Source organism: Atractosteus spatula, chromosome 17 (assembly GCF_055471065.1).
Source record: "Atractosteus spatula isolate fAtrSpa1 chromosome 17, fAtrSpa1.hap1, whole genome shotgun sequence".
Classification (NCBI taxonomy): domain Eukaryota; kingdom Metazoa; phylum Chordata; class Actinopteri; order Semionotiformes; family Lepisosteidae; genus Atractosteus; species Atractosteus spatula.
The window spans coordinates 14,595,819-14,610,135 of record NC_142722.1 but is presented as its reverse complement, the minus strand read 5'-3'; the positions used below and the strand labels follow the sequence as shown (position 1 = coordinate 14,610,135).

The window sequence follows — 14,317 nt, the reverse complement described above, 5'->3', positions numbered from 1 at the left end:
CGCAACTGTCAGACAACTGCAGATGTTATTCACGCGAATATCTCTATCTATATATATGGACTACGGGGTTTTGACGTAATGTACAAGTTTAAAACTGACAAATACGTCACACAGGACCTGCAATTCATAAAGGTACGTTTAATAAAAGTACAGGGCTTCTATCTCCGTACGGACTGATGGTGTTGGTGTAATAATATTAACATGTAATTTTTAAAATAACATCTCAAATGTAGTTTACTGCTTGCCAAAACGAGAATGAGATCTTCCATTTCACAGTGTTCCCGTAGATTGTACAGTACACATCGCGCTTCGTAATGTGTACTACAGTATACGATACCAAGCGGTGAATTGCCGTTCAGAGGTCGATCTACATTTACCTTTATCTTTCTGATTCACCCGGGCTTCAGCGGAGTCGGATATTAATTAGAATGAGGGTAACTAATTTGTTGTTTTGGTGGAAAATTTTAAATGAACAATCGCAGGCGCAAAATTGACGGATCATATGAGCAGAAGTGGGCTTTGTGTGCATGAGCGAATTGGAAAGGGCTATTGAATTGAGAAATGTACAGGACGGCATTTTACGTATTCAGTACAATTGTAGCACATTCGAGCTAATTTAAGCATGGATAAGTAAATCTTATTATTGTCTTCATCTTTTGTTTTACTTAGGACCTTATTGAATACAGTAACACGGCTGACACCCACAAAACAGGTATTTTACGGTTCGTTTTTGTTTTCCCTGACCTGGTGAAAAAGGTATCTATCTTTTAATTGCAGCGCAAACATCGCAGATAACGTCAGAGCACCTTTCCCTATTGAGTCCAACGTCTTCTGTCGCGTCTTGCTAAATGCCTTCTTAATGACAGTCCAGTTATCTTTTTATGCCAGGCGCCAACACCAATGTCCAATTTGGTCTTTTTGATTTGTATTTTATTCTCTTCATGGGTCCATTAAAACACTCATATTGAAAGGCGCCCTGTAAACCTTTTTCCTTCCCTTTAAAAAGGGGACTTTTACAAGCGCACTGCCTCTTTTTGCCACGAGGTGGCGGTCGACGAGGCACAGTAATGAGACAGACAGCAGATCTGCAGCCGCCTTCCTAGTCATAAAATCAACGAAGAGATCAACGAAGGCGCCAGGTGAGCAATAGAAAGAGCAATACAGATAGATTGCACGATGTTTACTCCAATTTCCAAGCGCCACACTTGTTACATATTAACCTCACTACATACAAATAAAGATTTGTAGTTGATAAAGACATGTCTCAAGGCGGAATGAACTCGATAATCTAGTTATTTTGCATTCTTTATACGTCCACTTTTGTTGTTCAAAAATCAATATATTCCACCCTGTTTTTCCACTGAACTTCACTAGCACAGCCTTAACAGAGTTTAGTCGATGTTTTCAGATATTGGGAGCTCTGTGTTAAGAGTATCACTGTCGCCCAAGACGTGTTATAGTTATTTTCCAGATAAAGTTGATTTAATTCAAAACCGAAGACTCTAGATTGTCATTTATATTTTAATCAAAGATTAATTAACTTTTTGATTTGCAAGGTTTACAAGCACCAGAGTATTGTAAAGCTCATTTTGCCGAAACCTGCACTCAAATAACAAAACCCCTGTGCTAAAAACAAAAATCAAGACAGCCCTTATTGTGAACACACACTGTGATCAAATCAACACGGCGTTAGTGTTATTTTTAACACAAGATATTCTATCACTGTATGAACACGAAATTGCCCGTTTTTAACATTTTAGTGTAGGGTTTTGCTATTTATATGTTATTAGTATGTAATCTATTTCAAACTAAAAATCAGTTTCCAAGATTTCTCTATGTGTTCTAAAATTGCCATTTTGTTATGTGTAATACTTTTAGTGGAAACCGCAGAATAGATGTCTTTATTTGCAACGCTTGCAAGTGCTGACCCCGTTTTCTGCGCGAGTCTACCTTCAAAAGTCTGGTACACCTAATAGCTTGTTATTCTGCAATTAAATGACCACAATAAACAGCCTGTTCAGATATTCAACATTGTCTAGTGTGTTGTCACTATTTGACATGAGATTTTTTTTCATTTACATTAACGTATGAAATCAAATGACGGCATCTAGAACATTTTAGTCACGTTTTCGTGAACAGGTTGTGCGTTCCAAAGAGATGGAATTTTACTCAAACGATTCAGTCTACTCCAGAAAAGCGATTTGCAAATATCCCGAAACCAAATCAAGGAAAAGTAATTCTAGAACGAAATGACTAATATTACACATGAGTAACGTTACACCAAGTTCTGAGATGTCGCAGGGCAAATCAGCACAAGTTGTGGTGCAATTCAATATTTTATTGAAACTTTCAGGAAACATTTGTTAACAAAACAAAAATCTTTAAACTACAGAAATCCAATGACAACTTTAGAAACACAAATTAAACCTTCATATTGTAATAAAGTTTCGGCACTTTTACTTTCAAGCTGCAAAACGGATTTTTTTTTTAAATCCATTCGTTTTGACACACAAACAAAATTTCTAAAGGAAATCTTCAACACGTTTCAAGCCACTGGTGCGCTGTTGTCACTTTTAATTATTCTGAACAGTAGCAATCTTAACACAGAGACCATGGGAAAAACTACGATGACACCATTGTCTTTGCAGTCAACTATACAGACAGCTAAAAGGGTGGAGTGGCGGAGATTCTGGACAGATTTCTCCATCCTGACTGAAAAGACGGAAACGATCAAACCAACTGGCAGACAATATTTACAAAAAATATGTACAACGCCAATAAATTAAGGGCAGATTCTTGAGAACTCTAATCCGGTAGCCTGTATTTACAAGAAATATCAAATAATTACATAAATATTTTTAATATATTTATAGTCTAAGCTTCCCGTTTTAATTTCTCTTTTCGGATTTTATTTTCCGTTACATACAAAATCACTGTGTATTCAAATGCACGGGGAAAGTAAAAGAGTATTCTAAAAACTGTCTTGCAAATCTGTTTGGAGAGAGAGGAGGCCTACACCAACATATATTTTCTTTTTTGTCGCCTTAAAATAAATCAGTGGCAATCAGCAAACGAGACATGGTCATGTAGGACATGCAAAGCCTTTCTTTTGTTCCGGACATAATCATTCTCATATACATTGTTTTTCCTATCAAACACAGCACTTTACAAGTTATACCAGAAACAGGTTTACAAACCATCCTAACCAATTTAGCGGCATTTTTTTTTATTTCGTTCTCCCAGCACCCGACATGTAAAATATAGATATGGCGTAGCAGCAACTTTATCGATTTATGATCAGAATTCTTACTAAACCTTTTTCGTTCCAATACTTATGTGGTAGTCAAAAATACAGGGAAACAAATCAAAGTCTGTGTTTTCTGTTAACACAAGAAATATACATTTACGTTTTCTTCTAACAAAGTGCATTGGAAAAAACAACAACAGTTGGATAGATTTGCAAAAACAAACCCGCATTAGCTAGAAATGTACGTTTATTATTTTTATTATTATTATTTTCTTTCGCTAAGGTGAGACACTTCTTGCCCTGTCTTGTTTCGAGTCTAGTCCGCTGACCAAGCGTTGAATGCTTTGCAGTTCGTTGGTGGAATCCTTCTCAGGACACGTTTTTGGGGACAGAGAGACTGAGCCTGAAGATATCGTGGAGGATCTACCATTCACCTCCGAAGTAGAGTCCATGGTGGCCGAAACTGGACTTGTTGCCATACTGTTGGCTTTGATCTCGATGGCGCTGTTGGACATAGTAGGGAGAGCTGTAGTGAGCAAAGTACTGCTGTCCGGTATACTCATGGGAATCGAATAGGGGCTGTACCGGAGACGCGGGCGCACCGCGTTCAGAAACGGGTGGCGATGCACGGAGGAAGAGACAGCCGCGGAGGAGGAGGCGGCGGCAGCAGCCGCCATATAGGTGTAAGGATAGGGGAAAAGGCTTCCAAAGGGAGACATCGCCAGGCCCTGCAAACAAAACAAGGCAGTTAAACGCCTGACGGAATGACAGCGGGAACCTGACATCACCGTGATCTTACACGCGCGAGTTACACAAGCAGGCAGCGATCCCTGCAGTCCTACAGCTTATAGCTGTTCTCTTCCACTCTTGGGGGGATAACTTATTTACTAATGTTGTCGTTTCTTAGCCAGCCTGTGGAACCAACCCCAGTTAAAACACATTCAAATATCTCTGAAATACGCACCACTTTTCTCTGGATTTTTGTAGGGACATGTATCAAGGATCTAATTAATCCACAACCACAGTCAGCAAATGAATGTAAATACACCCATAGGTCTTTTCACAAATAGCCCAGACGTGTCAAAAATATACTTGTCTTTTAAATAAATTTTCAAAACATTTTTTTTTTAGCTTATAAACATTTGACGTTATTGCTGTGTGTGACGAAAAAGAGATGCTGTTTTCGTTTCCACGAATGTCAAAACCAAATATCTGCAAAAAGATGTTCAGCAACAACTTAGCATAAGGGGGGGAATAGTTCTCTTTCTCAGAACGTTGAAATGATATAACCCATAAAAAGCAGAGATCTCTCGCTTATAAACTATACATAAAGAATAACATATTAGCGTTGAAGTGCCATGTTTAAATATTTCCATTAAAGTCACATGTAATTAGATACAGATCGTTGCTGTTTGGTGTTCAACCGATGCAGCTATTAATACTTTTGGCCAGAACTAGAAATCGCCTATGAATTTGCACCTAGTGTATTCTGAGTAACATTTTATAAAGGGAGAACCTCGTTTTACGAACAAAGACCTTTCACATAATGCATGCTGGGTGTAAGTCCTTTTAATGACCACTTTCCTTTCCTCGAAATGCGGTCTGAATTAACCTGTGACCTTACAAGCCTCGATAAATTAGAATCGAACTGTTGATACCCCGCAGTCTGTTGGTTTCAACACATAACATTTAATAGTGGGATTCTAAGACGTTACATGGATGTTCATTGTAATATGGCCGTGTTATTGCTGTATATGCTCGCGATAGTGTAAGGAGCCATTTGTAAAAAAAAACACAAGTGATGAGCAAAAAAAAAGACTAAAATCCCAAGGGGGGGGCTGTCCCCTTCACAGCATTGCACTTCCTAATTTTAATTTTCGAAGTGCATTCAAATATCTAACCTTTTGTGGAGTTCATTTAAAAATACACGGATGTTTAATATCTTTAACATTCTTCCCTGTTGCACACATCCATTAATATTTGAATCCAGCTACGAACTATCATAATGACCCTACAAAAGGCCGTTTCTTCATCAACGGCTTGCAAATCAGAAACTGGTTGCAAAGTCGGAGCTAAACATGGCGAACGGTGGGGGCTCCGCACACCCCGAGCCGAGATAAGATTGTTACCTGCGATGCTAGCACGTGCTGCTGTAGGTGAAAGGGCAGTCCTGACGCTCCCGTGAGCCCTTGCGGGGAGGCGATGCTGGCCGTGTCCATGGTGCTAACCCCCCCAGAAGACACTGCAGCCAGCAAAGGACCCATGCCTGCCGCCGCCATATTGGAGAAGGCGCCTCCCATGTTAAACTGACTGGGGTGTAAAAGAAAAGGATGAGCGCCACCCAGGGGGTTGAAAAACTGCTGTCCTGCCAGACCAGGTGGAAATCCAAAATTATGTAAATGACCCTGGCTCATGTGAGCGCTGCTGTCCGTTTGAACAGTCAAGGGCACGTAATTCTCTTTGCTCATAGGCCTGCACTCGTCCTGTTTGGATGGGTCACGTATTGAGGGCTTAAGGTCTTCGCCACTTAACGATTTTGTGGTGCTGGAGATAATGGTGACTGGGCTTTGCCTGGAGTCCGCCGGGCTTTTGTCGGTCCGTGCTGCGTCTTCGGTCCTAGCCCTGCTTGCGGAATCACTGCTGGCAAACAGGTGGGCTTTAGTAGGGCTTCTGTCAGTGTCCTTTCCCTCCTCAGTGGTTGTAGAAATTTTATTAGATTCCTGCCCGTCCTGTGGATTTTCATCTTTGCTCTCTTCGTCGCTGTCTTCATCGCTCTCGCAGGCGTCTAATTAAAACAATAAAGAGCGTGAAGTCACATGCAGTTGAAATCGGACAAACCTTAGCGTCACATTTTGATTCCTTTTAATTTCAAATGATATTGGCGTTGTTTTTCCACGAAAGACCGCGGAATTTAAAGCAGAACAAACAACACCCGGGAATAGTTATTGTTTATACGTTATAAAGGTAATTGCTAAAAAAACGTTCATACAATTGTCTAGTAGGAGGGAAAAAAAAGAGGCAAGCTTTAAGTCTTTTAAAAGCGCAATTTACAGCAGACGAATGTAAAATACATTTCCGGCGTGTTGTGTGGATGTTACATACGACAGAAGGGTTTTCTGACAAGTTTATTTTTTCAATATCACTTTAAAAATCTTAAAAAACATGACTAACAGACAGATCTCTGGTCTTTCTTGGAAATACGTGTTAGAAGCTGTCCCAGAGAGAACTAAACCCACAGCAAAGTTGAATCACCCACTTAAGTCAAAAACCAATAGCACAAAAGCGCAGTATAACGCATACATGAACGTGGACTTCAGCAAACAACGAGGTTTGTTTGTAAAGCAGCCTCAACAGGAGTTTGTTACAGTGGAAAGAAATAAAATGTTATTATTATTAGCCAACTGGTCTGCTGCAGAGTTATGGCAATTAATGCACCGGATGCTTAATAAGAAACAAGGCTGCGCTGGTGAAGTCAGTCAGTTTGATTAAAAACTAAAGTTTACTTTCTAAAGCAAAAGTCGAAGTTTCCCCTTTTAACCTCACCCTGTTTTAATGCAGCTGTGCCTGCCTCATTATATAGAAAAGAAAATACTGGTATTCACAAGTCCTTCAAGTCAGTTGATTATTAGTAATACAGAGAGGGGGAAGAAAGCGCTCTTACTTTTTAGGTTGGGAGCACCGACCGCTGACACCGCGGGTGATAAGGCCTGTCCAAAGCGCTTGAACGCCGCCTGTTCGCCAGAGGATTCGTCTGATGTTCCGGTGTCTTTCTTCTGTTCCTCGTAAGATCTCATGGATTGCAAAGCCAACTGTTTCCTGTCCGTTCAAAAACATTTTGTCCGTAGTTTTATCAACCTGATTATCGTATTTTACATATATTTGCAAAATGCACCATAGAAATTTTACTACGCTTTCTCCGTTATGGAGGACTTTGTAAATCTGGTTTTTGAAGTATTGGACTAATCCTAATTTTGGTAAAAGCGCCCATTTTCCTTTACACAGATATTGTATATGCATCTAAGAACATTCTCAAATAAATGCATATAACAGTCACTCAATAAAGTGTTATAATAAAGAGCCAGGGGAAATATCAATATGTAAAATACATTGACATATCCCACGCAATTCTAGCGGCGTTTTTAATATAACGCTGAGCAGCCCATAGATTTCACATTACTTTCGCATTACTGTCACTGCGATGTTACTCTACATCATCGACTAATCAGTTGACTTTTACAACCCAAGCTCGTATCTTTTTTATGTTCTTTAGTCTCCGGACCCGTTTAGCCAAAATAAACTGTCCATTTTAGAAGTATATACCCATCATCTCAAAGTACAACGTACAGTACAGGTCAAAATGATTTTTTAATGCAGCAGACTTTGAGATGTACCCTTTCGTAGGATGCACTATAATCTCCACCCCTTTGCAACCGAGTCGCGAATATATACAGAACATAAATGGCAAGTGGAATATTGAATTCCAGGTTAAGCCAAAATGAAGCGTGCTTTTTAACATTCTTGTGTGTAGTACCTAAACCGTAATACCAGCAATAATTTAAAGAGACTCGTGGTGTCGTGTTTCCGATACGTTTAAGCTCTTTGGTTTTTCTTCTGGAATCAAAGCGATTTCTTTAGTTTTGCAAAACGGAGGAAGGCCATAGCGGGGAAGAGATTTGTGAGCAGTCCTACCTCTTTTCTCTCCGGCCGTTACCGGTGTCCCGGAATCCTTTGGCAAACGGATTATTATCGATTTTTAACTGCGTGATCTGGAAAGGAAATAAAATATATGTACCATCTGCAAAATAAATATGAGAAATGCACTTGATCTTGTTTCTGTCCTTTTATTTCACGAGATTTTACACAGGCCTTTTCAATTGGATCTAGTAATTGCGTGGACCCCTGGTGCATTGATACTTCATAGCTGACGTCTGCACAGTGTACACTGCTTACACGCGGCCATTTCGCTATGGAGTTCTTTACAGAGGGTTGTAAAGTTGTAGTAAGAAGAATGAAAAGGAAATCGAGCATATATCAATAATGTAACTTACATTATCTGGGAATGGATATACATGCATTTAATGCATCGCTTTTTTTCGTTGATAACCACTGAAGTACTCTATTTATACTCCATCAAAAGTGTAAGGAACAGACTAAAAATACATTATTTATTATTCTTATACGGACAATAATTAGGCTGAGGGGAGTTGTCCGTAACACTGGCATTTAATTGTTTTTGATAAAACATTAGGATTATTATTAGTACAATTAAAACCAGTCAATACTACCTGCGTGATCTTCAAATTAATTCGAATAACTTAGAAGGGGGTGAAAATGACCGGATACTAGTTATATGTATCATTCTTACTTATTTTTCTGTACTCCTGTTGATCTTGCTAAGGGCTCGGTGTCTAATCTTTAGCTACTTTAGCACAACGGTTTATTTTAAGGTTGGAGAGAGGAAACTTCGTGTTATTTCGGCACTATTTCCCCTGTCAAGCCTTATTTGTCATTTAGAGATGTATATTTTATAAATCGTCGACAATTTGTGCTGTACATTTTGTTCTTGGACTTCATATAGCATTAAAGCGTGACAACCGAATGCATCTCATATTTTGAAATTCGTTGTCAGGTCGATGCACTGGGTAGGGTACAGAGCACAGTCTTTAAAAAATGAATTTTACGATGAAACACTGACTCAAGGCCATGGGACTGACGTTATGACGCCATTTTATCTGCAATTACATTTAATATTTATACTATTTTAGTTTTTTGGCTGCTATTTAAACCGCTATTTCAACCTGAAAACTTGTATTTAAAGAGTGTGATTGAACCTAATAGGCTACATGGTATATTAGCATTTTAAATGCGTAATATTAATTTTAATCCGATACGAACCCCCTTCAGATGTTAATTTTAATGAGCGTTGCTTTACGCGCAAACACACACACGCGAGATCTATCGTTTTGATGCTCCGCTAGTTTGGAACTATGCCTGTCATAGGCCTCTAGGTAAAAAAAAAACACATTCTTCAGATTTTCTGTAATAGACGGTTAGGAAAACATAGTTACCTCCTGTATTAATTACTTCAAGAAGGGAAACCACAGATAACTCTTAAAATAGGTACATTTTTATACAATTAGCATGGAAGACAGTCTAAGTGTTTTGTTTATTTAAATTTGGCACTGTTAAGATATCAACAATCCCCAAAATTTTAAACATAAAATACTTTTTCATATATTAACACACACAGCCTCCGCCCCTTTCTAAGTCTATAAAAGACACGCTGATTGAATGTTTTATGTTCGGATTGGCGGAATGAAAAAGAAAATCCAGCATATGTGCTTAATAACTATTACAATTCATGCTTGACCCCTCTTCCAACCTTAGTGTTTTTTTCACTCTTACTTTTAATCTCCTAATGTGTAGGAGTGCCAAAAATGAAGTCTCCATTTTGATTAGCACCTGGTTGTGAACAGAATTAAAGAACACAGAAAGCGCCTCGGCACAGCAAGACACGAAGGAAAATAGTCTTGCATCTATGAATTTTCATCTCCACAAACTCACAAGCACACGCACTAACAATTCCAAACGTTTATGCAATTGATATAAAAATCAAATTCTAACGATGAAAGATAACGTATTTTTATGATCGACGAACCGCGGAGATATCCACCCTATTCTACAAATGCTGCAAAACACGAGTGAACTTGGTAGATACTTTTAACTGGTACAGGTGGCCTACAGATTCCAGCATAACAAAATTACATGTAACATTGTCTTTCCCCAAAACCAAACATACATTTCTTTACAAAATTGTCATACAAGCAAGAATTTCCCTGGAGCTAGGCATGCAAGGAAAGGCATAATACCTTATCTCTTCGTTTATTTTTGTATTTATTTTATTACTAGGCAACGTATAAGTATGCACATGTGGAAACATCCAATCATAAACTACTTTAAAATCTAAAACGGCACTTTCTACACTGGTAGCAGACAACAGCAGCAAGGACTATGAATAATATACCGATAATCTTACCTTATCATTTTGGTAGGCAGTTACAGCAATGAACTCTGTTTCAGGAAAGACGTAAGTCCTGAAAGTGCTATAAGGAAGCTTTAAAATATCGTTGGCTCTGACGATGTGAAACCTGGGCTGGTATTTGTGCATGGAGTTCAGAATTGTCTGCAGCAGGAAAACAATTAAGGATTTCAAAACATAATCACGTATTCATAGACGAGGACAGAAAAAAAAAATAAAGTAAAACCCACACATGATCAAAATGGGATTAAACTATAAATGTACACATTTATTCACCCGGGGCTTCAAAACTTTTTATAATTATTAGGAATTTAATGTGACGTTTAAGACCTCTTAATCTTTAACCTAACTGCATAACAAAACCATTGTTATTGGTAGAAAGTAGTACCTGTTCTATGTTCTCGATACCACGAATTCAAAATGAGATTGCTACAGCGCGTAACTATTATTTTGTTATAATTTCCAGTCATTCTTCAGTAAAACAAAGAAATGTTATCACCTCATCTATCATATAATATATATATAGGAATATATCACCCTGAGAGAGTCTGATTAATCTGTAACAATTTTTTCTGTACTACGCAAAATCAGTCTACGCATCTAAATTGAATTCAGCGTTGTTTTCACAATTCAGAAGTAGTTTCTAAGAATTATAACTTGCGAATCCATCTGTAAGTTTAAATGCGTCTTGTTTCTTATTTAAAAAGCAAAAGCCTTGCTCTCATTTTACAGTTTACGAGAGTTAAACACGGTGAAATGTTTCAGTGTTCTATCGCTTTTATGCGTTAAAATGGCTTTTACAATTTGAACAAGAAATAAAACTTCAGCAACTGTTGTGTTGGCCTAAGTCAAAGGACTTGTGGGCCTTCATTCTGCCGAAACCTTTTCTTGTTCTTAGAAAGCCTTAACATTCATTCCAAATATTCTCCTCAATATTCTTGCTCTACAGTTTTGAGGGAAAGTCATACTAGCCTTCAGTATCACTATCATATTTCCTAATAGCAATTGGAAGATTCCCTATGCATAACAGAAAACAATAAGGAGCGGATTAAACTTACAAATCCATGTTTGTCGGAGATGTTGTTAGTCAGTTTAAGTTTGTGAAAATTGACGACTTTTGACATCCACTGCTCGCCAGTGGCCGGGCTGTCCGGGTGAATATACATTCTCTTCGGCATCTCGGGGTCGGCCTTTCCCGCGACCATCCAGCGAGAGTTGTGGAATTTGTACCTGCAGTCGTCGGCTGCTACAATATCCATCAACAAAATGTATTTGGCTTTTTTATCCAAGCCGGTGCACCTCACTTTGAACGGGGGAAACATTCGCCTTGAGGAAGAGAAGAACATCGTGTTTTAATATACATGTTTTTTTTCTACTTTAAGACCATAAGGTGTTATTTTTGTCCCTTTCTAGGTTTCTTCATAGATCAGTTCCTCCCTTTTCATTTTATAAAGGCGAGTTTGTAATTTGGGATAATTTTGGAGCTTGCACCGAGCTGTCTGGCCTTAAACTCTAAATGTAACTTCCTACGAGAGTGTGTTTGCGTGTGTGGAAATTATTTATGTTTCAACTATTTTAATCTTTTAGATAATATTTTACAACACTCTTCACCGCCACGCATACATGATTTACGAACATAATAGCAGTCAGCATTGCATTATGATAGCATATCTCCAAAACGCTTTGCAGCTACATTGTGTTGAATTACAACAGGATGCCACAAATTTGTGTTTTTATACTACCAGGCTACTGGCATAAAATAACATTTTGCCTAAGAGGAAACATATGACGATAAACTAAGGAACGTATATTATCTGACACGGACGAACTGGGCTCACTGTCCGTGCGAAGTGCTGCCCTACTGCAGTTTTATGGAATATACTGAACTGAACTACCAGGCCTAGAAGTCGTATTTTTCGCTCCCGATATTTTTGTTCCTAGTATATAGCTCTGTCGGTGTCTGTGCCATTTTATTATTGAATCTAGCGGGGAAAAAAGCTTTGACCGAGACGCAAATGGAGGGAAAATGAACGATACCGTAATAACGAGATCATTTAACCCTCTGCCTAGCTCCCCGCAAGCTGCAGTGTTATGATTTTATAATCGCCGATTGGAATCGTAAAAAATGAGTCCAGGTTAAACTGTTACCAAGAAAGGTGTCGTTCGATCAATTTATTGGTCTGCTAAGGTTTGCATTTTTTTTTCCGCGTCCGATTACGGTGAACACGGGAAAAGATCAAATGGGCGATCCTAGAAATAGTACTTTCTGATTAGATATATTTTAATAACTTAACAGTTGTAAATTGTATCTGACCTATGCAAGCAAGAGAACAAACTTATGGGAGAAAATGGTCGGCTTCGAAGGGGTTGATGTTAATCTTTTTTTTTATTACTGGCATCTTTAAACAAATCGAGATCCACAGTATTTCCAAAAATATGTATATATAGTCGGCCTTTAAAAAGAGGGCGAGGTGCTGTTTGCGGCACTCAGTAATACAAATAAAAACGCGTTTTAATGAGAATTCGGGGTTGTCAGGGATGGTAGAGGGAGAGAGAGAATAAAAAAGAAGTGGGAGGTGAGGTTTACCTTCCAGATTTCGTGATGACCATTTCAGTGCCGCGCTTGTGGAACTGCTCCCAAAGTTCCTTGGCTTCCAGGTGAACTTTGGGGTCGTCTTCCACTTCTTCTTCGGGTTCCAATGTTTTAAGAGGCCGGAGATGGGCAGCAGCTGCCTGGTGACCTATCGAGGAGAAGTGGAGGCCGGTCTCCGCGGCGCCAACCAGCTGATCCATAATGGGCTTCCCCAGAGCTCCCGGCAGAGACAGAGCACCGTTGGGAGGGAGAGCCAGCGCCGGGAAGAAGGGAGGCTGGTGTCCCAACATCGCACTCATGGCAAAGTCCGGAGCCCGGTGAGGTAAAAACGGGTGGTATGCCATACTCGTTCCTGGTACAACTGGATCTCTCATCGGTAAGCTCACCTACTTCACCACAGGATTTCCAGTTATGTGTTATGGTGGTTCACTTTTGTTTAGAAGAGGGAAAATGTTTTAGCTGCGCATTTCTTAGTCATAAAGTTTCGACTTTTCTTTACTATCGTATCAGAACTAGAAGATGCATCCCAGCAAGAACTGATTTGGAACAATGGGAATTCTCTTTATTGCCGCTTCTGAAATTCCATCCAAATGTCTGCCATGAAAACTTTAGAAATATGATTCCTTTTATCTTCTCGAGTGCTGTAGATGGCTTGCTTTTTCAAGGGTTAACGCGTTGCTTGTTCTCTGTATTTTTTACGCTGTCGTCTTGCTGGTCAGCTGGGCGTAAAAATGTACAGAAACAACGTAATTTTGATGTTACGTTTGTCTCGAATATGTCGGTATTCCTTAAAAAAATGATTTAGAAATCTCTCACAGGCTTCAGTCTTGCTTCGGTGGATACGTATTGAGATGGATCGTTTGCGCAGAACAATTCATTTCTCTCCCCCTTTTCCACACAGACACACGCACGTACAGACACACTTTCTTTCTCTCTTTTTCTCACACACACACTTCAAAAAAGAGAAATAAGAGAAAGAAGGACTCCCGTTGAAGGCAGAGAGAAGGCGAGATCTCAGCACCAAGAAATACCCTGCGCTTCTGTGCTCTGTAGGTTCCAGATTGTATGGATGTGTTGTGTGTTGCAAGGAGCTGATCCCTGTTGATTGGCTACTTGACGCTTTTGGACCAATTGTGTGGCTTCGTAGGCGTGGTTTTGACAGGTCGGGTGGAGGGGACAGACTTGAGTTATAAAAAGAAGGTGTCGGAAGCTGTAACGCTACAGCGAAGCATCACTACTCCACTCCATGCAGTGTGAATATGTCAACATCATTAGGCTGGGGAGGGTCGTTCTCGTCGGACCCAGCGAGGAAAACTAGCTCGAGACTCCTCTAGGTGGCTTTCTTCGTAGGAAATCACTGTCTGTGATTTCCTACGCGACTAGCGCAGTTCCAATCACACGTTTGCCGTTGGCTTTACATTGCATAGTGTTGAAGGTA

General features: G+C 39.4%; 1 protein-coding gene across 1 annotated transcript; it reads right to left on the bottom strand.

Annotated features, from left to right (window-relative positions):
• Positions 1–2,323: 2,323 nt before the first annotated feature.
• tbx3a (T-box transcription factor 3a) lies at positions 2,324–13,978 on the bottom strand. Its single transcript, XM_088935994.1, has 7 exons — positions 12,874–13,978; positions 11,345–11,612; positions 10,284–10,430; positions 7,937–8,013; positions 6,909–7,063; positions 5,377–6,032; positions 2,324–3,975 (listed from the first exon to the last, which is right to left on the bottom strand). Exons 1-7 carry the CDS (start codon positions 13,251–13,253, stop codon positions 3,526–3,528), a joined length of 2,133 nt encoding a protein of 710 aa, XP_088792120.1. The 5' UTR covers positions 13,254–13,978; the 3' UTR covers positions 2,324–3,525.
• Positions 13,979–14,317: the final 339 nt, after the last annotated feature.